Below are 24,552 nucleotides of genomic sequence, written 5' to 3' on the forward strand. Positions count from 1 at the left end.
AATGCGCTAAACAAAACTATGTTGTTACACAAATAATGTTGTTCCGTTATTTATGTTGGTTGATTGATATTGTGATATTGCCTACTGCCCCAATAAATCAGATAAGTTCAACTGTTTTAAATAACAAGTAAACTGGTATATCGAAATATTATTTCGTTTTATTGTTTTTTAATTTTTCATCTAATGCAAAATTAAAAACGAAATCTTACCTTTTATGCACATCTAAAAATCATCCTGGATTTATCGGTGCAATCCCAAAACAACGAGTATGGATACATTACATGTTCTTTATATCAGAGCGCTTTTCATGAAATGATAGACCGAGTGTTTGGCGAGAGAAACGCTTCTTTAAGGAGTCATAAAATGTTTGCTTGGTGTCAAGGGGTTAAAGAACTATTGGTACTGTCCTACATGCATATTTTATTGTTTTATACCCTATCACCTCACTATTTATTCGCCGTTTGACTGGTGTTTGCCGGTGGCAAACAGTGCTGACCTGCCATAAACCCCACATGTTTTATTCCAGTAGCTCCAGCTTTATTTTGACCTTCACTGAAATTTGTCGCGGTCGCATTTACTTTCTGGCGTGTGTTCGTTTTACTACATTACAAAACCACTACTGTCTATCGTATGCATTACTATCTGTAAAAGTCTCCGTCTGTAATTATGTTTTTTAATTTTCAAGCATTTTAAAGTAATATTCAGATTTCAAATTAGAGTACACGAATCAATTGATTGAAAGTTAGAGTAGGTGTGCGCTTCGGATACATACATACATATATATATATATATATATATATATATATATATATATATATATATATATATATATATATATATATATATATATATATATAAACCGTGTAAAATATATAGATGTCCTTCTGATTGTAGGTAAATGATGTTACAGAGCCACGAGGAAGAAAATGTCAATTCCTCTGTTCAGTTGAGTTTAGTTGTTATTTTGGGGGGAAATGAAGAAAAAAGAATCTCCAGTGTTTACTACAAACTATTAGAAAAGTTTATAAAGGAAGCACCGATCCATTAAGTGCTGCGACAGATTGCTGATATCCTTGGAGACAGACTGTTCCAGGTGCAACAACTTGACAATGGGAAAGCGCTGTCAAGGTGAGCTGGCTTTCTCAATACCTGTCAAGAAGATACCTGTCATCTATATATACCCTGTAGATCCGGATTTGTGTAAACAGACGCACAGTCACAAATTCGTATCTAGGGGAGTATGTAGTTGATGTATAGGCTACATTCAACTTCAACGGGCAAAGATGACGGCATTTAACCTTTGGTTTGTTATTGTAATTAATACCACGACTGAACGTTTGGTGCACGAACGAAAGATATTTTTGTAACTACTGCATTTTTTCAGTTGTTGTGTAAATAGGAAGAACGTATACGATGTCTTGCGTATTTTGTGAGACCTTTAATATTTAAGGCATTAATTAGTGGCAAAATTAACTTTGTAGAGATCTGCATTGTTTAGTGATTGTTTGATTATCTTGGTTTAAACATTATCAGTGAGCAAGGAGAAATATTTGTTGCTGGTGATAATAGGGGATTGAGCATATAAATTACTATTCATTGTGAGTAGATTTGGCGTACAGGATAAACGCGCTGTTTGGAGAGAAATGACTGCAGACTATGTTTAAATGCAGAAGGTCTCCTTTGTGATTTAGGAGGCTTTGTAACCTGAATTAGTTGATGAATTTTCTATCGATCTTAAACAAGCCTAGATTCATCTCTGACACGCTGCTCACGCCACGACCATTCTCTCACCATTATTAGCGAGTGCATTTAAGAGCCTGGCACACGCGAATTTCTTGCATCACTTTCCCTTGATACCGCTTTTCATGAACACTGGTCTAAATTTTGCAGCATTTTAGTTCGCTAAATCTTAACAGATCTTTATAGAGGTGTAGTCAATGTTCTCAATGTCCAGATAAACTGAGAGACTGGGGGCGTGACTTTCTGTGGAGCTGGTAGAATCCAGCATGCCTTCCCCTTTGTCCGGCGTGTTATTGTTTTGATTTTACCACTATCTCATCAAAGGCACGGTAATGTATGAAAAGTATGTCATTTTGCACTGTTCCGAAATGCAAGTAGACGAGCGCGGTCTAAACTGACTAATCCCATTTCCTTATCCGGGAATCGCGAAGATCCACGCCATTGGCTGACGATGTCACATGGACCCTTAACTTTGTTCACTTGACAGAAAGTAGGAGGGTTCTACGAAACAGGAAAACGAGTAAAGGGATACATATAAATTTTAGTATATTTTGTGTGCAATTCAAAGAAATTAATGGCCATGAGTTCCTATTTGATCAACTCCAACTATGTGGACCCTAAGTTTCCACCCTGCGAGGAATATTCCCAGAGCGACTACCTACCCAGTCACTCTCCGGACTACTACAGCGCCCAGAGGCAAGACCCCTCGTTCCAGCATGAGTCGATCTACCACCAGCGGTCGGGCTGCGCCGACCCACCCTACTCATCGTGCCAGGGTCCGGGGCAGCCTGCCGCGGTTATCTCTCCGCGAGGTCACGTTCTACCCACAACCGCACTCTCGACCCCTCTCCCTGAACCAAGCCATCATTGCGACTCGGTAACTCCAAGCCCTCCGCCAGCCTGCGGTCAGACTCCCACTAGCCAAAACACTTCAACGGTCACCTCAAGGAAAGATCCCGTGGTATACCCCTGGATGAAAAAAGTCCATGTAAACATCGGTAAGTGCAGCTGAACTTCTTTTACTAGTGTGTTTCCGTGCGCAGACAGCTCAGCCACTTTAGAGAGCATAATGTCCGGCGTTAAATCTATTGCTCCTCTTATGAAGTTGCCCTTGGTCGAGATTTACGACCGTCTGTTTGCAGGGCAATATAATTACACCCTCCATAAATTTTTATTGCACTCCTTCTTTAAGCTCTTTCGGGGTCTATGCAACTTTCTCGTTCTAATTTCTTACCGAGAAGAGGTTTATGAGTTATCATGTAATCTATAAGTTAAGTTTTATGTTTCAGTAATTTGATTTTAAGTGACTGGACGGGTTAATGTGTAGGCTACTTTATACTTCCACTTTACAATTGTTAGTAAAAAAAAGTACCGGTAAAGAAGGTTTATGGAGAGGTAAAATATTCACAGTTATGAGGAAGATAATAAAACATTAATGGTAATACAAACAGACGCACTCTTTTATGAACTATTATTATACCATAATTAGCGCATGTACTAGCTGCCATGGTGTGCGTTGAAAAGGAGGCACATGCAATGTTTGCAAAATCGTCAGTCGTTCAAATACAAAGACTTGCTGTTCCCCGTAGTATACATGCTGACCGTGTATTTTTAGAATTTCTTATGCAACGTGTAACATATTAAATCAGCACACATTGTCCCTATCCCAAATGTTATCCTAAACAGACAATGACCTTTTTTGTTTACCATTTTGCATAATCTAATCTTTTAACAGTCGCATATTTACTTGCAAATACATGCAGATAGTTTTCTTAATGTTTTAGAAAAATATTATACTATATTATTATAACGTGTGCATGTGATTTGAAAGTATATCTACCAACTTCACTGTATGTGTGGCTGTGTGTGTGTATGTGTGTGTCTGTTTGTGTCATACTTTTTGTAACGTGTCGCTCTTTCTATCCCAACAGTGAGCCCGAACTATTCAGGGGGTGAACCAAAGCGCTCGCGCACAGCGTACACGAGGCAGCAAGTCCTGGAATTGGAGAAAGAGTTCCATTACAACCGCTATCTGACCCGCAGAAGGAGAGTGGAAATTGCCCATACACTATGCCTATCTGAACGACAAATTAAGATTTGGTTTCAGAACCGGCGCATGAAGTGGAAGAAGGATCATAAGCTTCCGAACACCAAAATACGAAGTAACTCTGCAAGCACTAATTCAAGCGGCGGCCCGACATTGTGCAGCAATCAGAGCCGATCAAGCGGACCTCCGCCAAGTCTATAGCCCTCCACTGATGCCCAAGCACGTACAATTAGAAAAGACACATTTTCTGGAGTGTAGAACGTGGATTTTACCCGCGTTGTGTCTCCCTACTCTCCCCTGCACATTAGAAACAGGGATAAAGTACGAGCAAGATGTGTGGGAAAGGACAAAGAAATGTTCATCTCTTTTAAACACTAAAATGGGTGAAGGCTCGAACACAAATGCCACTACAGATGGGCTTGCCTTCCCAGTCTGGTTCCCATTTTATCCCGCACGCCTCTCCTACTCACTCGCCCCTTCCATAAGCACAGAAGGCGGCAGATAGTTTTCAGATTTGGTGAAGATGGATCCGCGTTTCATCTTTAATCACGCCAAACTCGGCCCCATTTGTCATGTTTACTCTGTGGTACAAGGGATGAACCGTAGGCCTGCCCATTACCTCGACGTCTAGCGTTGTGCTTAATAAATGAGTCGCTCTGTTTTGCCAAGAAACCTTTTGTAACTCCTTTTATTCCCCTGGCTTAAAAATAACTAGCCGAGTGTTTTTCAACTGATATGAAGTTTTGTATTTTGTAGCAATTAGGTTATTTTGCTATTTGCATTTGGAATGCAATGCCAATGGGACTGAGGATTGTTGTGCGTGTGGTCAATTTGTCGCTCATCATAAATACAGGGACTTGTTTCACTCGCCTGTTTAGCGCATTTCAGTTTAAGAACAAATATCACTAATTAGTTGTCATTAAGATTAAATATAATTAAAAGGTTCAATGAAGCTGGACGGCTAGATATGCATAACCAAAACCGGTACAACGCAAAGCATTTTAATGAGAGCACTGCTAAGTACTATTTGAATTACCTCAATTGTATTTTCTGTTTTGTTTAATGAAGTGACACGTTTTAAGTTCTTTTGACTAAATGAAAAATATCTGTAATAGCTAATCTCTGCGTTTGTTTGCAAGATGAAATGAATTTTAAGTTAAGAGTGACCAGGGTTGTATAGAGATAAAGTGCGTATATTGCATGAACAAATACAGAATATCTTTCCTTTATTCTTTATTATGTCATTACCACCCTCGTTTTATTTTATGATACATAGAGATACGCACATACCATATTTCTTTTCTTCTCTTATTTTTATTAATTTTTAATTTGATAATTTTTACATTCCAAAGATCCGTTCTCTCGCCCATGAATTGTAAATTTTCCCTTACATGTTTGTATTTTGTCTCCTTTCTGCTTGTACCTTTCACTGTTTACCTTTGTTATATGTAAATAGCTCTAGAAATTTAATAAATGGCGGAAAAGTATAATCTTTCTACATGTGTCCTGTGTTCTTGTGCTTTTAAAATTATGTACTTATTTTCAATATATATATATATATATATATATATATATATATATATATATATATATATATATATATATATATATATATACCATATGGGGGATTTCATTGTCCACTGCGTTTTGCTAAAAACTATTTCATTTAATTTGGGTTGCCATTCCGCATTTTCGTTAGACTTGTAGCTCTCGCTCGTCTTGAAGATCACTGCATATATCTGGTGATTTATATCGCTGCATTGCGAGTAATCCTGGTACATTACGCCTTGTAATCTTATTCTAAATCACAAAACCCTTCCTTTCTGTCTCGCCTCTCCTTAATTTAACGGTGCACAAACCCTCTGCTCAACGACGCCGTGAATGCGCCTAAAATATGGATCCATGGTAGAAAAAAGCTGAAGTTAAATAGTTTCTCGGCTCGTGGGCTTTTAATGCTTTAATGAGTGTAATTCTTGCACAACAGTTTCGGTACTGTTTGCCAGCGCAAGCTGTGTGTTTTTTATATTACAAAGGAGCGGGTCGGTGCCATAGCTCAAACCCTGACAACCAAATAGATAATCAAGAAGACAAATGGCTTCTTTTGGAAGGCGCAGCCCTTGTATTAATTTTCATTTTCTTTTCTCAGAGCAGGTATTGAAAATATAGAGCCGGAGAAAATAACATTCCGTTTGCTGGCTTGAACTTTACACAAAAGTATGGCCTTAAATTGGTCTTCTTGCATTCCGTGGCACAGAGAAGATTTTCTATTACATGCTTGTTGATATCAGAGAGGCTTTTTCGCCAAACAACCCGCTAAAGCCATTTGTCTGCCACCCTACCCACCAGCTTTATTTAATAAATGCTGTCTGGACACAAACGTCAAACACTTCAATAATAAAAAAAATCAGCTAGGTCAAACACTTTAGGAACAATATACAATTAGAATTGGTGTACAAACTAGGCTACGAGTTTGCCATTTTTCTAAGAGCTATGCAGTGATATGAATATTTAGCACAGCTAAATAACATTTATATATACACATACACTCATTTGTGATTTGGGTAAAATCTTACTACAAAGATAGAATTTGTAGTTCAAATTCAAAATTCAAAATTGTAAAGCGTCTATTCAAAATACAGGCTTCTCCACAACATAAATGAATGCATGTGCGTGTGGCATCTGTATAAAGCTTGGAATTCTATTGTTGTCACATTTTATTATATGTATATATATTTTCCCCCAAAACCTTTTAGCCACGTTGATTTGAATAGGAGTGAACAGATTTCTTTTGAGGGCCTCAAAAGTTCACCGCCATTATTTGCAGACAGATGCCTAAAGAAAAATGTGAGAATTATACAGAAAAATCATTAATCACCTCTTCTCTTTAAACAAGTCTTCTCTCCTATTGTCATTCGGCAGCACAACTGCTCGGACCTTCTGTTAGGAGGGGAGTGAAATCTTGAAGGGCACTTGAAGACAACCCCCCTCCCTTCTCTACCATCTTCTATTCACCAAGTCATGCCACAAGAAAACTTTTTTGGCGAGGGATGTCCCATAAAGAATCTCTTGAAAATGTTAGCGCGAGTGAGAATCTTCACAGGACCAGAGATGGCAGCGTTTAAGGTACAGTAATTTTGTTTTATTTGCAGCACTTTAATTGCTTTATGGCCTTCTCACACTTGGGTGGCATAGGCCCATTTGTTCTGTTGTGGCACGGATGGTTTTATGGCTGCTTTGACAAAAAGTTAGCTTTTGGGTACCGGCTGTCGTGTGTTTGTGATAGCTTTTAGGTGTGTGCTATCACAGCTAAAGTGGCAGCATGTTTTCTTTTCTTTGAGCCTTTGAGATGTTGTGTAAAAATGCAAGCGTCTGTTTGTCCGATCCTCTGCGCGTGAACGCGCATGTGTCTTCTATCAACACAGTGAATATGCATGAGTTGCAATGTGTCATATATACACGTGAGCAAGATTTGCAGTGTATAAGTTAAAGTATACAAGATTAGGTCTTTCAGCTGCGAATATGATATTTTGCCCTAATGTTTAAATGCACTTTATTTCTTTTGCACTTCATTCATGGTTTTTGCTTGTGTCTCTATGCGTTTCCACAACCCAGAGCGCCTTTTCAATTCCACCAGAGAGCTCGTGTGCCACACAGGCGCAAAGTGGTCAGTATCGAGAATAAATAATTCGATGCTCTATTGGTCAGACAGGAATGAAAGATACCAACGAAAATGTCTCGAGAGCAACTATTTGCCTAAAACAAACGACTTGTAGCAAATTACTTCAATTCCATGTTGTTTGCTTAGATGAGCACGAATGCTCCAATACACGCTCACCGCCGTTTAACCTCTGCAAATCAATCTTTTGTGCGTACTGGAGAAAAGGCCAGTGGTTCTGGTTTACAGCTTTCGCCTCCCTCTGCGGACCTGGGTGGCATGAAGCGTGGCAAAAAAGACAAAAATATAAAAACCGATATTGAGGAAAGCTGAGGGATGACAGAAAAAAATCAATTCTTGTAGCAGGCAGTCAGAATGGCAGGAATGGGTTCAACTAGAGGACACGTTTTTCTGACCGATTAGGTCTGTTGCGAAGTCTCAGACTGACCCTTCTGAAACCCTTGACCCGGCGCGGACAGGACAGCGCTATGTGTTACATGGCCAACAAAGCTCTAGGGCGAGTTTGTCATAACAGCGCGGCCAGGGCACTGTAACCCGAGGGCACCGTGCTATCTCTTCTCTCAGACAGTCTAGTAAACTATTGGGGCCCTTAAAATAACAGCAGTCGTGGCCTTGCAAAGACCCATCCTTAAACCTCTCCCCCGTCTTTGGGTTTGAGCCACATGAGAAAGGCCCGAATAGTCACCATGCGTGTCCAGACCTGCAGAATACACAGAGTGCGATTACTTTACGATTTCCTTTATATGTAGTTCAGTAGCTGTAACACTGCGAGAGAGGCCAAGAGGGCCTTCCGCTTCAGAAATATGACGGCTATTTTGTGTGACAACGCCTCGCATTGTATCATGTAAGCCCCCTCCTTTTTGCTCTCCTTGTTCTGGTCTCCACTCCCTCCTTCAAGGTTTGTTGGAAAGCTCTCCGTTTGGCCTTGTACCGCTGATGTGATGGTGTGGTGCCTGTTTTAGCTCACGCCGCTAATTGCGAAACAAATAGCCCTCGCGCATTGCTGAATTATTATTGTGAAAAGCCACGGAGCGGAGGTCAGCACCGCATAGTCACAGAGATATATGGCCCGCGCGCGCCAGCATTGCGGGCCTGGGCTGAGAGCCTGCGTGCGCGCGTTTGTGTGTGTGTGCGTGTGTGTGTGTGTGTGTGTGTGTGTGTGTGTGTGTGTGTTTTAAAGAGACACATATTAAGTAAGGCAAATCACCATTGTTAACATTGCCAGCAAAACGCAACCCCCCTTCTCTACTGCATAACTAATCCACTATTTCTTCAGTATTACTGTAATATTACAGAGCTAACATTACAGAGTTACACATGGCTTACTACAACTATTTAGTAAATATGTTTAATCTCTTGTTTGAGATATGCAGATTACGCGTGCATTTATTTCTTTAACCCTCCGTATCTCTCCAACTGGGCTCCTCTTCATTCGATATTAATATTTAACTAACCGAATGGTTGCTGCGATACAGATTCCATTATTTCCTGAGATAGCGAAGAGTAATGAGTGAGCTTACTAAAGAGGAATATTCAGGTGCTTTATTTGTTACTCTTGCTTCTGAAAACGTGACTCATTTAATGTGCAGATTAAAGATTGCACAAGCAGCAGCAAGTCCTACCGCATATTATTGTTATTTATTTATAACAAATAAAACCACTCATATCACGTGAAAAGATATTAATTAATTATTAATACATGTTTTAAACACTAAACCTAATTCTAGTCTATTGTGATTTTTAAAAAAATATTTACTCTCTTTAATAATTTTGGCGTAAAATACAGGTTTATTCCAACAAGGAGCTGTCCTGCGATTCTCCCTTTCAAAGAATATGTTTTTTTGAAGGCACTACGCGTTCTGCCGCTTTTGACAGATTTACAGTCGCCAATAAAAGAGGGTATGCTCAGTGCCGTAAATCAATCTCCGCCGCTCTGTTTAAACCTAGCCTTTAGCCAAACGTTGTTTACTTAAGCGCCTGCAAAATCTGGGATATTCATTAAGCTATGTTTCTAATCTAATTTCTCTCTCTCTCTCTATAATAATAATAATAATAATAATAATAATAATAATAATAATAATAATAATAATAATAATAATAATAATAATAATACTGCAGACGCGCATTTAGCAAATATTACAGTAACACCAAATGTATGTCCTAACAACAACTAACAAATAAAACATATACAGCAACAGACAAATTTATAATACTAATACTAATAATGATGATAATAATAACAATAACAAAAACATAATTTTATTTTTTATATTTTCATTTTGTGGTGCTTATTCTAATTGTATTTTATTGATTCCGTTTCTAAATTATTTTACAGTTACTTAGTTTTAAACGAAATTTTTAGATTATTTGGCCATTTAACTAATTTGCACTAAACAAGCTGTCCAAAAGCAAATCGAAGAAATTCGAGAATAATATAGCATTTATTTTCAAATTATTCTATTATTATATAAAGCTTCTTATAGGAATGACTAGCCTGCACCTATTTAGCTTTTTAATATAACGAAAAGCGCATGATGACAAAATTCTCCGCTTTTGTCAGAAATCCATGCTATCGTATTCATTTATACCAAAGTCCCCAAAGAAAGCCTAACACGTGCGTTCGTAATGCATTCTGAAATCACACAATTTCTTTCATTCTTACAAAACAGTCAACGCATGCACACCGATACTTTATTCTGCAAGGCAGAGGTGCTTTAATGTAACCACATACAGTTTATCGCATATGTTTACACCTTGCACACTAGAAATGGATCCAATTGAACATTTAGAAGAAAATTGCAGCGGTCAGAATCTTATCTTTATTGCATTCACCTTCTTTGGCAAATAGTATAATTGCATTTGATAAAAACTGCCACGGAGCTGGCTACACTTTAATCGCGCGATTTATTCGTTCCTTCGAGCTGTTTTGACTGTTATTAGCTACAGAAAAAGTCAGTGCAAATTAATCGCTAGACTTATTCGAAGCACACTGCAAGTCAGGCTATTGTTTGACCTTCAAAGTCTCTGTACTGCTCCGTTTCTTTTGACTCAGCCCCAGGTCTATTGTTTCCGTTTTGCCTCAGCGCTGTGCAGAAGGGCATCCTACTATTGTTGCTTAGGGCTCACGGCAGGGTCTCCACAAGAGATTTTTCTCCTTTATTTGTCGCATGTAACCTGTCTTCGCCAGCCAAACACCCCCAGAGAATTAAAAAAAACAAAATTGTGATGATAAAATGACCAGTTTGAAAATTAATTGGGTAAATTTAGTACATTTTCGTAAATTTGGTAAATTTTAACCATGGTTACATTCATTCATTTTTTTTTTTTTTTACAGATTTTTATTCAAAAATATTTATACCATTAACTTGACAACTTTTTGATAAAGTGTCATAAACTCCTGGTTGTAGTGTTAAATACGCTGGCAAGGAATCAGTGGTGAAAATTGGGTATGTGATATCACTTGTAATGCCAACAGCCATTCATCAGAGTGCTTGTTATCGTAAGAATTTCTTCACAGAGAAAGAGTCTCATTTCTGTTTTTCTTTATTATTTTAATATAATATATATTTAAAGCAACTTTACAAAGAATTTATACAAATCATGACATAGCTCGATGAACAATTTGACTGGAAAAATATTGTAAAGTAGAAATAAATATTAAATATACAGTGCTGATAACTAATGTAAACTACTTCATATAAACGTAATTATCTACGTAGATAAAATACACTTATAAAAGAGAGAAAACTTACACAACTTAAATCTTAATTATGACTATTTGCTATATAGCCTACTACCATGTATATTTTACTGTTTACCACATATGTACCGTAACAAACTTTTTATTTTACCTTGTCCTGAAAAGAATGAAGAATTTCATTTTACGAATAAAAGGAACAGAACAGCATGTAGTGTAGCTGTGGAGTGTTGGGTCATAGTAATCCCGCGAGCGTGCAAGCCGTGGTGCCCCCATCCCCCTCCTGGTCACGTGATTCATTAAATAATTAATGCAGTGGTTGCAGAATAGATATGTATTCGTCAGGAATATCGCAGACATGGTCTCCTAGTGTCTGACGTGAAATTCAACTGTCCTTTTAAAAACAAGCCCTATAGCGGAGCGAAAAAAAGCACAGGCAGAGACCCTCACGGAGGCTGCAATAAAACAAATTTGGACGGGGGAGCGTCTCACCGTGTGAAGCTTGTGAGTATACGAGGAAACGGGGAACGCCACTTCGACCGCCGCCAACCGTTCCAGGCTTACCCGACTCCTTGCATTTATTTGCCGTTTTGTGGTGTTGTGGTAAATATCATCCAGAAATACTCATCCTCGCCATCCCTTGTCATGCATGTATCACAAACCCATTCCATCGTTTGAATTCAGCTGCCAACAGGAGTGATGCGACATGTCATAGCATAACACCATGATTCATTTATATCAATATATGTATGTATGTATATATATATATATATATATATATATATATATATATATATATATATATATATATATATATATATATATATATATATATATATATATATATATATACAGCAGCGTGTTACCCTTCTTTTTCTCGCCATCCCATATAAACCGTCTTTCTCCTTTCCTTTACATGTCGCTCTCTCTCTCTCTCACACTATGTACCGTCTTTTCAGCCAGCTACTTCGCTTGATTTATAGTGATATGTGTGTCAGCGGCAGCGGGGCTGCCATTGTGTATTTGTGAGGGAGTTGTGTTGTTTATGGCCGTCTGCGCGATAAATCATTTCTCTTTGAAAATGATGGGCAAGCAACGATATGCGGGAACGAGGAAGAGATTCCCCGGATTACCGTTTAAGCTCGCCGACTTTCTGATTCGAAAACGGCCCGCGAACCCCTTGCTCTCTTCCTTCAGATTTAAGCACCCAAGTTGATTATCGCGAACGATTTACGACAATAGATCAGCGACTAATATGAAGGCTAAGTAGCTGCAGGTCTTGAGTTACTGAATATGCAATTACCAATTAAGGGAAGATTTGTTTAAATTTGGCAAAATGGGAACGCCTCGTCGCCTTGTAAATCTCATAAAAGTGTCCGCGCCCGCCAGGAAACTCATAGCCAGGGGTCTCATACCTGGACTGCAGCTGTTTTTCTTCATGGTGTGAAAACCTAATAGGCGTACTTACTGAGCAGAAAAGGGCAGCTACTGCTTTAGTTTATTCTTAACTAGAACACCGACAGAGTTTAAATTGCATTTAAGCTAAAAGAGGGTCACGGACTAGCCTTTCAAACACAAAGATCTTTTTTTTCTCTTATGTTCTTTTTGAATATGGGACAAGCTAAATACACTGATTTTACCAGATTTAGGAGTAGGCTTTCTGACTTGTCTGAACAATACAAGTAGCTACCAACAGCCATGTAAATGTTAAAAATTCTATTTACAACAGTGATTTCAAAACTGTGAAAACCTAGAATAGAATAGCACAATATCTAGCCTTATTAGCTGGCATGCTATATGAACTAAATCCACCTCATCACACGAAGAGGAGGCTTGTCAAGTGAGCCACTTTACCTGTAGCAAATCTTGTTTATGACGCGTTAATGGTTTGTAGATGGCATTAACTGTGCAATGCACATGCGCTGCTGAGGAAGACGACCAGAAACAAAGAGGTTAATCGAGCTTTATTTTATTCAGATAAACATAAAAATGCATGCATAAGTTCAAGATAAAAACCTAACTTAACAACAACAACAACAACAACAACAACAACAGCAACAACAACAACAACAACAACAATACAACAGCACCAGAAAATAATAACAACAACAATAATAATAAAGCAAACAACAATAATATGTAATAATTGCTGTTATTATTATTATTATTATTATAACGGTTGATGGATGCTTTGCTTTATTGCATTGCCAATGTTTTGTATTCACCTTCTCTCCACCTGGGTATAGAACAAACCTTTGTATAGCAAAAATTATAATAACTCCTTGGCTCCTATCAAATATTAATGGGCACACCGGCATGGCGAGCACGTTCAAAATGTATAATTCTAGCAGCGCACCTTGTTGCCGGGCGGTGTGTCAAAAACAATATCTGAGCTCATTTTGGAGGATGCGCAGGGGGCGAAGAGATGGGACATTTTTTCGTGCAGGGACTCGTCAGGCAGATCTCATATCTGATTTCACGTGTTTAGTGACGGGCGAGGTTGCATAAATGATTCAAAACGCCAGTCAGTTTTGATAGACATTAAATCTCCACATCTTTGCAGGAAAAATAGTTTTAGTATGTGCAGTTATACATTTAGGGTTATCACAAGAAAAGCCAGTGGTGTAGATTATTCAAAATTATGCAATCAAATATATAATCCTGTAATGTTCACTAATTATTAAATAGTATATTAGTGGTACTTCATAAAGATTAGTCGCATGGTAATGTGTCAGAATTAAAATCGTGATGTAAAATTGTTTAATAGCCTCTAAAGAAAGCAAATACTGATAATAATAAATCAAGGTATTATGCGTTTTGATAAACGTTTTCAGACAGGCCTGCAATATATGACAGGAGATGTTTGTGTAGCTTTCTCCTTCTTTCTGCTAGTTCATCACTAGCAAGTTTCCTTAGCCTTTGAATTGGATGTCCGCCATATTGTCCTCTTATTGCATCAAAATCTACACCAACAAGATGGAGCGATGTATAAACTAAGCCTCTGTTTAGCCATCTTAAAAAACTTCAATAGTTTATAACATATAATCATTATAACACTTAAGAGAGTAGGCACAATAATAAAAATATAATAATAAAATATAATAACAGTAGTAGTAGTAGTAGAAGTAGTAGTAGTAGTAGTAGAAGTAGTAGTAGTAGAAGTAGTAGTAATAATAATAATAATAATAATAATAATAATAATAATAATAATAATAATAATAATAATAATTTAGCACGGCTTCGGTATAAGATAAACCTCTTCGTTTATTGTGGATTACATTTGCAGTAAATAAAGAAAAATAAAAAAATAAAAAATAAAATGAATGTCGTGTGTGTGCCACCAAACAATAATGGCTGGACGATTAAAGTTGTGTATTCGCTTTCACTAAATCATAATAGCGTAATAAGTTTTGATCGTGGACTTCATGTCACTAAGCATGGTGACTTAATGCAATCATGTTTTTGGTCACTTAAGTCCTTTTGTCTTTCATTAGATTCGTCATTTTATTAGGCCAGCAGTAGCAGTTGTACGTAACTACGATTTATTTTGTTAGCTTAGGTGAGTTTTCCAGGTGTTTCCCTTGTCTGCTAATGCACGAATAATTACCCATTTGGAAATAAATCAATATCAAACCTCTCTCTAATTCATAACGGTCTACACAGAGCAGCGATTGAAAGCACATGAAAAATGAGCAGAGAAACGCTATCCAGAGGCAACACGCTGGATTCCTATCCATTTGAGGAGCATGGGGAGCGCGATAAGAGAATTTAGCCGGAAATGTTCGAGCCAGTGTCTGCCTTTTCATGCAGTGGCTAAGAATAGCATGGATACTATCATCACACTTTTAAATAGTTATAATTGAACTTCCGTCTATATCTGCCGTGTGTTCGTGTGTGTATGTGTGGGGAGGGGAGCGCACGCGCCTGTTGTTTTATGCTATCTATGCGTGGGTTGTGTACAACCTACAACACAAAAGCCTCGAAGAAGGAAAGCCAAGTGCAGTGACTTGGAGGGTTGCAATGCAATTCTAACAAATACCGGTGATGTGAATTAGGACAAAGTCTGCAAAACAAAACCGACTAAAGTGTGACCTACTAAAATATTATGCAAGCTTATTTTTCTAAACTAAAGAAAATATCAAGTAAAACGCTTTTTCCATCTATCGGAATTTGGCATCGTTCGCTTAAAACGAAAAAAGGAGACAATAATCGTGTTGGATGTCGACAGGAAAGGGAACAATTATCGGAATGAGGTTGACCGTGTTCGCCCTTGCCGAAGCCTGCAGGTTGCAATAACCATATGGCCCATGTGTTGGCCCCGTAGCCGTGCAGTCCCCTATTGGACAAGCGAACCCCGTTGGCTTCTCCACCCTGTGTGTCCTGTCAGTCCACTGGTTCACTAGTTCACCGTGTCAATCCACCCTGCTCCGCGCAAGCAGCGAGAGGCGATCAGACAGCTTGAGGCTAGAGGTGGAATCTTTCGCCTGCTGGTGAGTGGTGCTCCAGAGCAGTCACACGCTAAGACTCAGAGCCTGGGGTTCGGCTGAAGGAAAAGCGCTGAGCTCCCGGAGTATTGTGGTTGTGGACGCCTGTGTGGAATGTGCGCGCATTAACAGTTCCCAGCGCGCTCATGAACGCTGTGATCCACAAGGTAGCCTAATTTTATCGTTTTGTGTAAACCATTGAATCGATAAGGAAGCTATAAAAAGTTACCTTTTCGCATCGATCAACAATTTATAAATCTATAAAACAGTCCTTTCAGGGTAGCCAATCAGTTCCGTCGTTTTGCGAAAGTATTCCAAAAAACAAAGGCCCATCTTCGACGGAGAGACCGGGAGGAATGCTGGATGTCAGGTAAGATTTGCAAGCTTCGAATGATGCCGCATGCCTGGACTCTTCCTTGTGTCCCGAGCTCTTCTTCCGACAAGTCATTAATTATCCGTTGTGTGACCTAGTCATCCCTGGGTGTGCCCGATTTCGAAAACTTTTTTCTTTGTTTTCAAACAACTGAAGATACTTGCTTTCAAACTGGTAACCAACGAGGGCTAAAAAGCTGCCTTATTCCACACATAGCTCACTATATATGGTTTATTGCTCTACTATTCTGTACCTTTTTTTAAACTGACGTTATACCTCATACGTTTATTCATCAGTTAGCCTAATTTCTCAAATAGCCAACTCACTAATTGGAAAAGTGTGGAGATTCGCGCAGAGGTCTGAAAGTGTAAAAAGACAGATTTATGACCCAAACAGAGAGACTGCTTATTCTACTAACAGCTCCTAATTTCAGTCTTTGCTTTGCTCTCCACTGAAAGCGCCACAGGTATCACAAAATGGGCTTATGGCCATTTAGTCTTGTTGTTATTTTTCAATTTTGCAGCTTGTAAAACGACTGGTGTCCCTAAAACCTACAGTAGGCGCAAGCTGTCAAATGTAATAGAGGAGCGGCTAATAATTCAAATGTGGCCTCAAGGTAGACGGCTATATTGAAACATAATGTCTCCTCTGTGTTTCCTGTTCCTTGGTCGTTTAAACGTGGACGTTTTAAAGAAAGAAAATAAGGGAAAACAACAACAACAAGTTTTTATTCTCCAATAGCCTGGTCACATTTTATTATTGCTAAACCCTGTAGTTTTTCCCCGCAAGACATTTGTATCTTTTATACATTTAGATGGATTCATATTATTAGGTTATTAAATATTTTTTATATTTTACAATTTTCATATTAATTGATTTAGAGCAACACAAGACAATAAAATACAATAATAACAAAACACCATCACTACTACTACTACTAATAATGTCCTAGTTATCTGTAGCGTAAAACATTTTTTCTTTTTCACTAATCAAGATGGGTGAAATTGACCCTTGTAACATAGAACGAAGACATAATATAATCAAATGTCAACAAACCTTGACTATAAATCACTAAAAGATTCTGGCACAAATGTTTGACATCAAACACGTAATAGCTACATTGTCACTTGCAGACATCTGCACCAAAAGGTTCTACCAAGCTCACAAAGCAGCCCACTGAGGCAATCTGCGCGCTATGACAGAGTTTGAAAAATCTGTTCTCTAAGTACTACTTTTGGTTTTGTTGTTGCCTTGATGGTCGTTAGCCCAAAAGAGAACTGTGACCAGCGGTTTCCGAGAACTAGTTCACAGATCTCAATAAAACCACAAAACTCTAAGTGAATACAATTTAATTGATTTTATCATAAATCACAGACAAAGAAGGGACCAGTAAGACAGAGCGATTTAAAGTATAGTGCAGTTGCCAAATAAGTCATAAACCTTTTTTCATATACTTTTTCAGTCTCAGAATAGTTTATTGCTGTCATAATTACCACAATAAGATTTTCATGGGCACCCATAGCTGCAGTAGTGTGTGGAGTTGTGTAGCTTTAGTAAAGAGCGTATTTACACAGCGACCACAAAATAAATCATTCATTGACCGATTTAACTTTTCTGCTACTCCTAAAGTAAAAATCCAACTGCAACTATTTCACCGCTAACAGAGTGCATTTTTATGTTCTCTGGTCAGTTGTCTGATTTGTGAAGTTGGCAGTTTTGGGGACCCTGGGGGCATGGGCCTGGGTTGACCCAAAGACCCTGTCTCTTCCCCAGTCAGTGTCTTTATTCAAAAAAAGTTAAACATTATCCATCCTATGCACAGATGGTCCTTAAAAATTAACTTTGTGGAAGAATAGCTGAAAGTTTCTTTTTGATACAAGACCATCCTGGTGAGTACTATTAGATTATGTAGGGTTACAAGGCGTTGCGCAGTAAATCCGTAAGTACAAGTAAATCCGTTTAAACGATATTTTCATCTAGGTAAAGCTTTAGGCCGGATCAGTTAAACAGATCAAGTAGTGTACATATAACATTTACACAGAGGAAACCACCTGACCTAAGAAATAATGAGAATAAGTTCTTAATTTGTTCAATCTTCTTTGTTCTGAGCATTGCATACAGGTCAGTAAGCCAAACGAGAAATCTTTAGTTGATGCTATATGCGTGGGTGTCAGAAACCAAGCCCCCTGTCCATTCACACAGCCTGCGAGAGCAGAAACGCCTTTAATCGTTCAAAGATTGGCCACAGAAGGCCTAACGTATCCAGTGGCCTCACACTGAAGTTTGTGGTGTTGAAAGTTGGATGTCATCCGCCAGACTGCAAGAGAAAAGAAGACATATCTAGCCTCTCCCTGCTTAAAACAGCCTTCTCTCTCGGCATCTGGGTATGCTAAGCGTTCGAGCTCATTACTTTTCAAAGCACTGGAATTCAACGAACGGACTTGATGAAAGCTCGCCATTTCTGTGATGGGGAGGCGATATCAATGTTTTTGCTGTGTGGCACTCAAGAAAACGGTGAAGAAGTCATTAATCGCGGAATATAAAAAGTTATATTTGTTTTGGATTTGTTAGCCTTGAAAGATTTTAAAAGACATTCTGACGCATGCGTGTCACGTGAACGAAGGATCCAGGGCATTATTTTGTATGTGGAAAGAGGGCCCAGTCACTACTAAATCGCCAGTTCACAACCGCCTTGTAAATTATAAAACAAATGGGATGAGGTGGGCTTTGCGCTGACTTCCACAGAAGGTGCCATCCGTGCTTATCAAGAGCCTGTGGACGTACAGGACTGGAGATTAATGAATAAATATAAGACATTACAAGGGGATTCCAAAGTACCTCTGATTGATCATTAATCTGGTGAGTTATCGCACCTCCACGGAAAGGTCAAGCTGCAAACCCAGTGCCAATCTGTCAAAGCCAAGCCGCGCGCCTTTCCTGTGTTTTCTCTTCCATGTTCGTACGTACATGTTGCATGCACATTTTTTAAATTAGGAACTATATCACAGATGGCTGCGACCAAACAGAGAAGTGATGCACTATCCGAGGGTGAGAGGAATAATAAAGTTAAAAATGCAACTGTATTGTGAGTGAGCAGATATGTAAACGAGTTCATTGGGTGCGATAGTAGGTTTACTATATTTAAACGGACTGAAAAATGAGTCACAATCTCCCACAGCCCGTGCATCCACTTAATATGCATTTAAATAAATGATGCAGGAGCCCTTTGTTGCAAAGCCCGCAGTAATGAGCGCATGTGAATCCGGTTGTTTCCTTCCGACCCTTAGATAGCCCGAACAATAATTATACACTACTGAAACACTTTCCGTGGAACAGAGGATAAGCTGGTTCTGGTTCGGCTAAGCAGTTGCTCTCTGGTTGCTTTCTCTTCCATTTTCCTCACTAAAAATTGGCTCATCAGCTCTTCTGGCTGGGAGCTGCCTCCTCCCTTTGTTCTGAGAGCAGCAGCGTTCCTGCTTGCTGGGGCACGAGCACCCTTCACTTTATAGGTAACTTTAGGTTAGTCCAGCAAGGCTGCGGGTCGCTGGTGTGTTAACGGGGACGAATCGACTCAAAAATACCCGGACAGCGGTAGAAACGGGCCCGGGTGCTGGGAATGGAATCGAGCCAACGGCGTGCGTAAGTGCGGGGATGCAATAAATAACTTTATAGCGCTGTAGGCCGCAGAGTCGGGGAGGTCGGGGGAATCCTCGTTTTGATTTATGTGTTTGGGGTAGCTGTCACGAGCCGGCGAACGAAACCGTCCAACGTTTTTATTCCACTTTTAATAAGCGCTGCTATGCAGACCAGCAAGGCCATTTCATTCCATTTCTGTTCAGGCCATCGCCTACTGTATATATCCATTTTCGGTCCTCCGGGGCACCCGTCTGGATTAAGCGCTGTTTATGTCAAGTTTATTGGAGGAATTTATACCAGAATGGTGGGACTCGCTTTATGGTTTTCTTAATGGTCGCCGAACATTATCGCATGTTATATGTAATAATTTTCTATTCGTTTCGTAATTTGCCTGTAATAATTGCTTTGTAAATGTTTATTGTATAATAATATAATAATAATAATAATAATAATAATAATAATATTTATTATTTATTATTATTATGATTATTATTCTTATTATTATTGCTTTGCCAGTTCACTGTGGATAACACAAAGCCAACATTTTAAACATTGCAGAACAAAGAATAGGAAATTCTTTATTATAAGACCATGCATTTAACTGAGGAAAAATACGATTTAATTAAACATTTTTAAAAATCATGTTTTTTTTATATTGTTTATGCTTGTATATTTTTGAGCGTTTAAATAACGTAAGCATAGCTTTCTGTATGAATCGTTTTGATTTTCAAAATACAATTTTTGCTGTCAGTAAATCCGTTAGGAAGGCCAAAGGTTCTGTTTTAAATTATTAGAAATATCATGCTTAATTCAATACATGCTGAAAATCAATAGACGTAAAGGATTTTGTGATACAGCGTAAACATTTTCGTTGGCCTAGAATTTGTCTCTGTATTCTCGAACATAATTTAAGGTTAACATGTCGGTCAACAGTGGCCAACCATCAAATTGTCTTCGAGGTCAATTTCTCTACATGAGGTCTGATGTTCTCTATTGGATTTTTGGCGACCCCGTTTTGATTGCATCTCTCCCTTTTTCTGCTCCTCTACTTACAGTTCCTTCTCGTTATCAAGAAGCTGTATCCTTGCATAAAATCTAGAAGTGATAAAGGACAATATCTCGGTAAGTGATTCAATCTTTTTTGCGCTTGACATTGATGTATACCCTCTGGTTATGTGTTTGAGAAGACTGTATTTTTTCATTCAATTTATTTTTTTAAACATTGGGATTATTATCAAATCTGAACATATATATTTATTATACTCAAATGAACAAATTTGCAAAATCCACATGCTTTATTAAATTGTTTTAATTTTAATTACATTTAAGCATTCCAATATAATGTTTTTGTGCAATAATATGTAATGCAAAAGCAAACAAATGCATGTTTGACTACATATACTAAACAAACTTTGTATGGCAATTATACCACTGTATACTACAGACCTTTTACAAATCTTTCTGTTGTATGTTTTATTTATCGATGCACATTTCGCATATACGTTGTGTTAAAATATATACAAAGAATGTTGTCCCTGGGAAAAAAGTGTAATCCAAATAGTCTATGAAATCTGCATTGCAGTGATACAGTAAATTGCGTTTACGTGCGGTTTTCATTTTGGGGGTTGCTCATGCGAAACATTTATTTGCAGTCTTTGAGAAAGCGTTTGACACTGAAATAATTGCTTGGCAAATGGCGAGTCACAACTCACAGTAAGTCCCACGCTAGAATAACACTCACAACATGTTTTTTCCATGTAAATAAACATCCAAACAATAACATTAACAGCAGTCCATTAATTGTTTAGCCAAAAGGCTAGTAGAGAACTTTGCTGTATTGATGCATGTCATATTAATCTGAAAATATTTATTAATGTCATTATTTTTTAACAACAACACGAGTGCCCTATATCAATGTGACACGGTATTCGTCTTTAAATTGCACCCACAATAGTGATTTAAAGTGACTTATAGCAAAAATTTGCATATGTTTTTTTTATTTTTCAAAATGTATCAATTTGCAAAATGTTTTCAAAATGGTAAAAATACACACGACATTGACATTGAAGATATGAAGCACAAACTAATATATTTTATAATGTAAATAGTAGGTGTACAATTTAATACTTCTTTAATATCCATTTCCAACATCTATACAAAAGATGTAAAATCCTTATAATTGAATTCATTATATTAAAATTCAAAACGAATATCCAGTGATCCACTTGAGGTCGGATGGAGTGTCCGGAAGTGTCGTTTCTTCTGGTTTTTAGTGATGTACATCCATGAAAATAATGCACCGAGATTGCGGTTGTCTTTTTTTGTATTCCAGTCGAAAAGAAAGCGAAATGTAAGATCCATCTTCGCGCAGCTTAATATGCTGTGCTTTTTTAATGAAAATTAACAATATTACTCCCAGTCCATGAAAGCCAGCATGCCATAATCCGAGCTGTAAATTCGTTCCTCTGTCTGAACAATAACAGTTTGTTAATGTTTATATCAAAGCTGAAAGATGGCAAAATGAAAGAGTAGAAATAGTGTTTTCTGCATTTCGTTGCCTCAGCCCACGTGTTAGTTAATTAGTGCCCTTTTAAGTGGCTCCCCATTGGATCCTTTTAGCAAAGGTTGCAAAATAAGGAACAATGCCGTTTAGTAAAAAGTTGCAGACACCTACATTTTTGCCTTGTGCCTTCCTCCCACACCGTTGGTGATGCTCTCTATTCAAGCACCTAGAAGAAATGCATCTTTTTAAAGTTGCCTGTTTACAGCTGCCTGTGTATGGTGGAAGTCATAAATCTTACGTAGCCATAAACGACGGGGGTAGTGTCCTGAATAATAAAAACAGTGAGAGAGTAAGAGAGAGAGGGAGACGTTGTGTTTGGCTTAAGGAGAGAGAAGTAGCTATATCGCTTGAACATTTTGGTGCTGTTTTTTTCTTATTTCTTCCATTTTGGTCTTTCGTCGGCTTCCTCGTGTCCTTTTTTGCATTTTTTTTCTACTCGCAATTTTCCTATTCTGTCCTCCATCTTTAAAGGACATGTTGATATTTCTGTCTCCAGCCTTCAGTAAATCATAAGGAATTCAGAAACTCTCTCGTCTATTTTTTAAGATGCACGCGCCATCCATGAAACTCGCAAGACTTCTGTGACCAGGACTCACCGGAGCTTCTTAATATATAAAAATATCTTTCTTTTTGGTGTTGTTTTCACACCCCTCCCTCAGGTTTCAAGTCCGCCTGTTGTCTGTTCTCTTGTTCTTACACCCCCACCTCATTGGTTTTTATATTTTGCGCATAAGTTATTATACTAGTTGGGTGTGTTGGCAGGGATGTGATGAAATATTAACAATACAGATAGAATGTTGTTTCTGCCTGAAGCTAGAGGCAAGCCGGAGCTGAGAACGTACTTCCTGGTAATTTAATATATACTGGTAGAGTAAGAGAGGGAGAGAGAAATGGGTCCCCTCAGTTATAGTTGCTTACTAAACAATGTTACTAGAGCATAATAGTTAAACCACAGTGAAAAAGACTCGGAGAAAAAACTCTTCAGCTTCCGCCACAGACCTTTATCTTGTCCCGAATGCCTGCAATTAGCATAAGTTTTCACTGGTGACGCTGTTTGATGGGGATTAACGCTTGCGCGTCTCACATCCAGCCTGCTCCGTTATTTCCAATAGCTGTAAAGGCCTGGTGTTGACTACATACAATAACCTAGCAAAGGCGAGCTAATAATACCAGCAAGACCCAGGCCCCGACATGAGACGAGGAGACGTTGCGGCGAATCGGGAGCCCACCTCGGATTATGATGTTCAATTTTGCGCCTTGAGGAAAAGGCGAGGGGAAATTGAAGGCGAAATCTGAGGCCATTGTTATCTGCGAGCAGGGCGTACCAGTCGACAGGGCGGCCAGGAGCAGTGCTGCCTGTCCATTTGCAGCCCCCCTCGCATACCTCAGATCTTTCATGCTAGACCGTCTCCCCCTTTCGCGAGCCGAGGGGAATCGTCCAGCAGCGCCCGCACTCTGGCGCGGGGCAGCCGTGCTCGAGATACCCGGCGTTTGACGCGTACTGTCTGGCTGGAATATCGAAACTGCTATGAGCTTTGGGCTTTTTTATTGATTGCAGCGTGGCCGAATGTGGAAAATATGATGCCTGCCCGCGCATCTCTCGTCAGAGGCTAAGGTAAGCTGGTCTGAAATAGGCTATCAGTTTGTGAATGGCGGTATGTGTGTCCTAGTGATTTATGACCGTATGACTCCAAACGCGGTTCAAGAAGAGTTCACAATGCTTTAAGCTTCCATTGAAGCTGGAGCTTTCGTTCGCTACCCCTAAATAAATGCACCCCAGATTGTGTTATCTGGTCTCATTTTGGCTTGGTTACATAACAAAGGAAATTTTGGGGTATATTTGTTTTCATATGTGCTTCGGAATGAAAGCGTGGATTTATTTTCGAGACTGAGGTGGTGTTTTTACGCGAGCAAACAGACTGCCGTGGTAAAACGTCAGTGTGAAACATTCAAATGATTTTTAACGATTTCAGCAAAACCTTCGATTGGTCCTAAGGTGTGTTTTCATCTGATATTGAATTTGGACGTTCAGGCCTATTCTTTCCGAATGTTCGTGTCTGTAATCGAATATTTATTTACAATATTTTGAATTAAATTTAAGAACAATCCTTCGAATACTCAAAGAATTAGCATGTAACTTATTTTTATTTAGCAAAGAAACGCACAGGTAATGTTATATTGTTTTGTTGACGTTTGGGCTGGTCTTGCTCCTACTACGTCCGCTCTCGACTCTGTAATTGCGTTAGGGTTGAATCTACAGAAAAGTTGGTTATTGTGTTACCGTAACAAGAGGGCCAAGACATTACGTGTTCCATTTAATGGAACTACGATATGAT

General features: G+C 38.7%; 2 protein-coding genes across 2 annotated transcripts in view; both read left to right on the forward strand.

The window, feature by feature from the left end:
• Positions 1 to 1,042: 1,042 nt before the first annotated feature.
• Positions 1,043 to 5,290, forward strand: hoxb4a (homeobox B4a). Its single transcript, XM_056453392.1, has 2 exons — positions 1,043 to 2,738; positions 3,672 to 5,290. Exons 1-2 carry the CDS (start codon positions 2,315 to 2,317, stop codon positions 3,986 to 3,988), a joined length of 741 nt encoding a protein of 246 aa, XP_056309367.1. The 5' UTR covers positions 1,043 to 2,314; the 3' UTR covers positions 3,989 to 5,290.
• Positions 5,291 to 18,905: 13,615 nt separating this feature from the next.
• Positions 18,906 to 24,552, forward strand: part of hoxb3a (homeobox B3a) — a 10,997-nt gene continuing 5,350 nt past the window's right edge. Inside the window, 2 exon segments of the mRNA XM_056453385.1 lie at positions 18,906 to 19,656; positions 20,709 to 20,775. The gene's annotated coding sequence lies outside the window, so the exon portion shown is untranslated.

The sequence above is a fragment of the Danio aesculapii genome, chromosome 3, assembly GCF_903798145.1.
Source record: "Danio aesculapii chromosome 3, fDanAes4.1, whole genome shotgun sequence".
Lineage (NCBI taxonomy): Eukaryota > Metazoa > Chordata > Actinopteri > Cypriniformes > Danionidae > Danio > Danio aesculapii.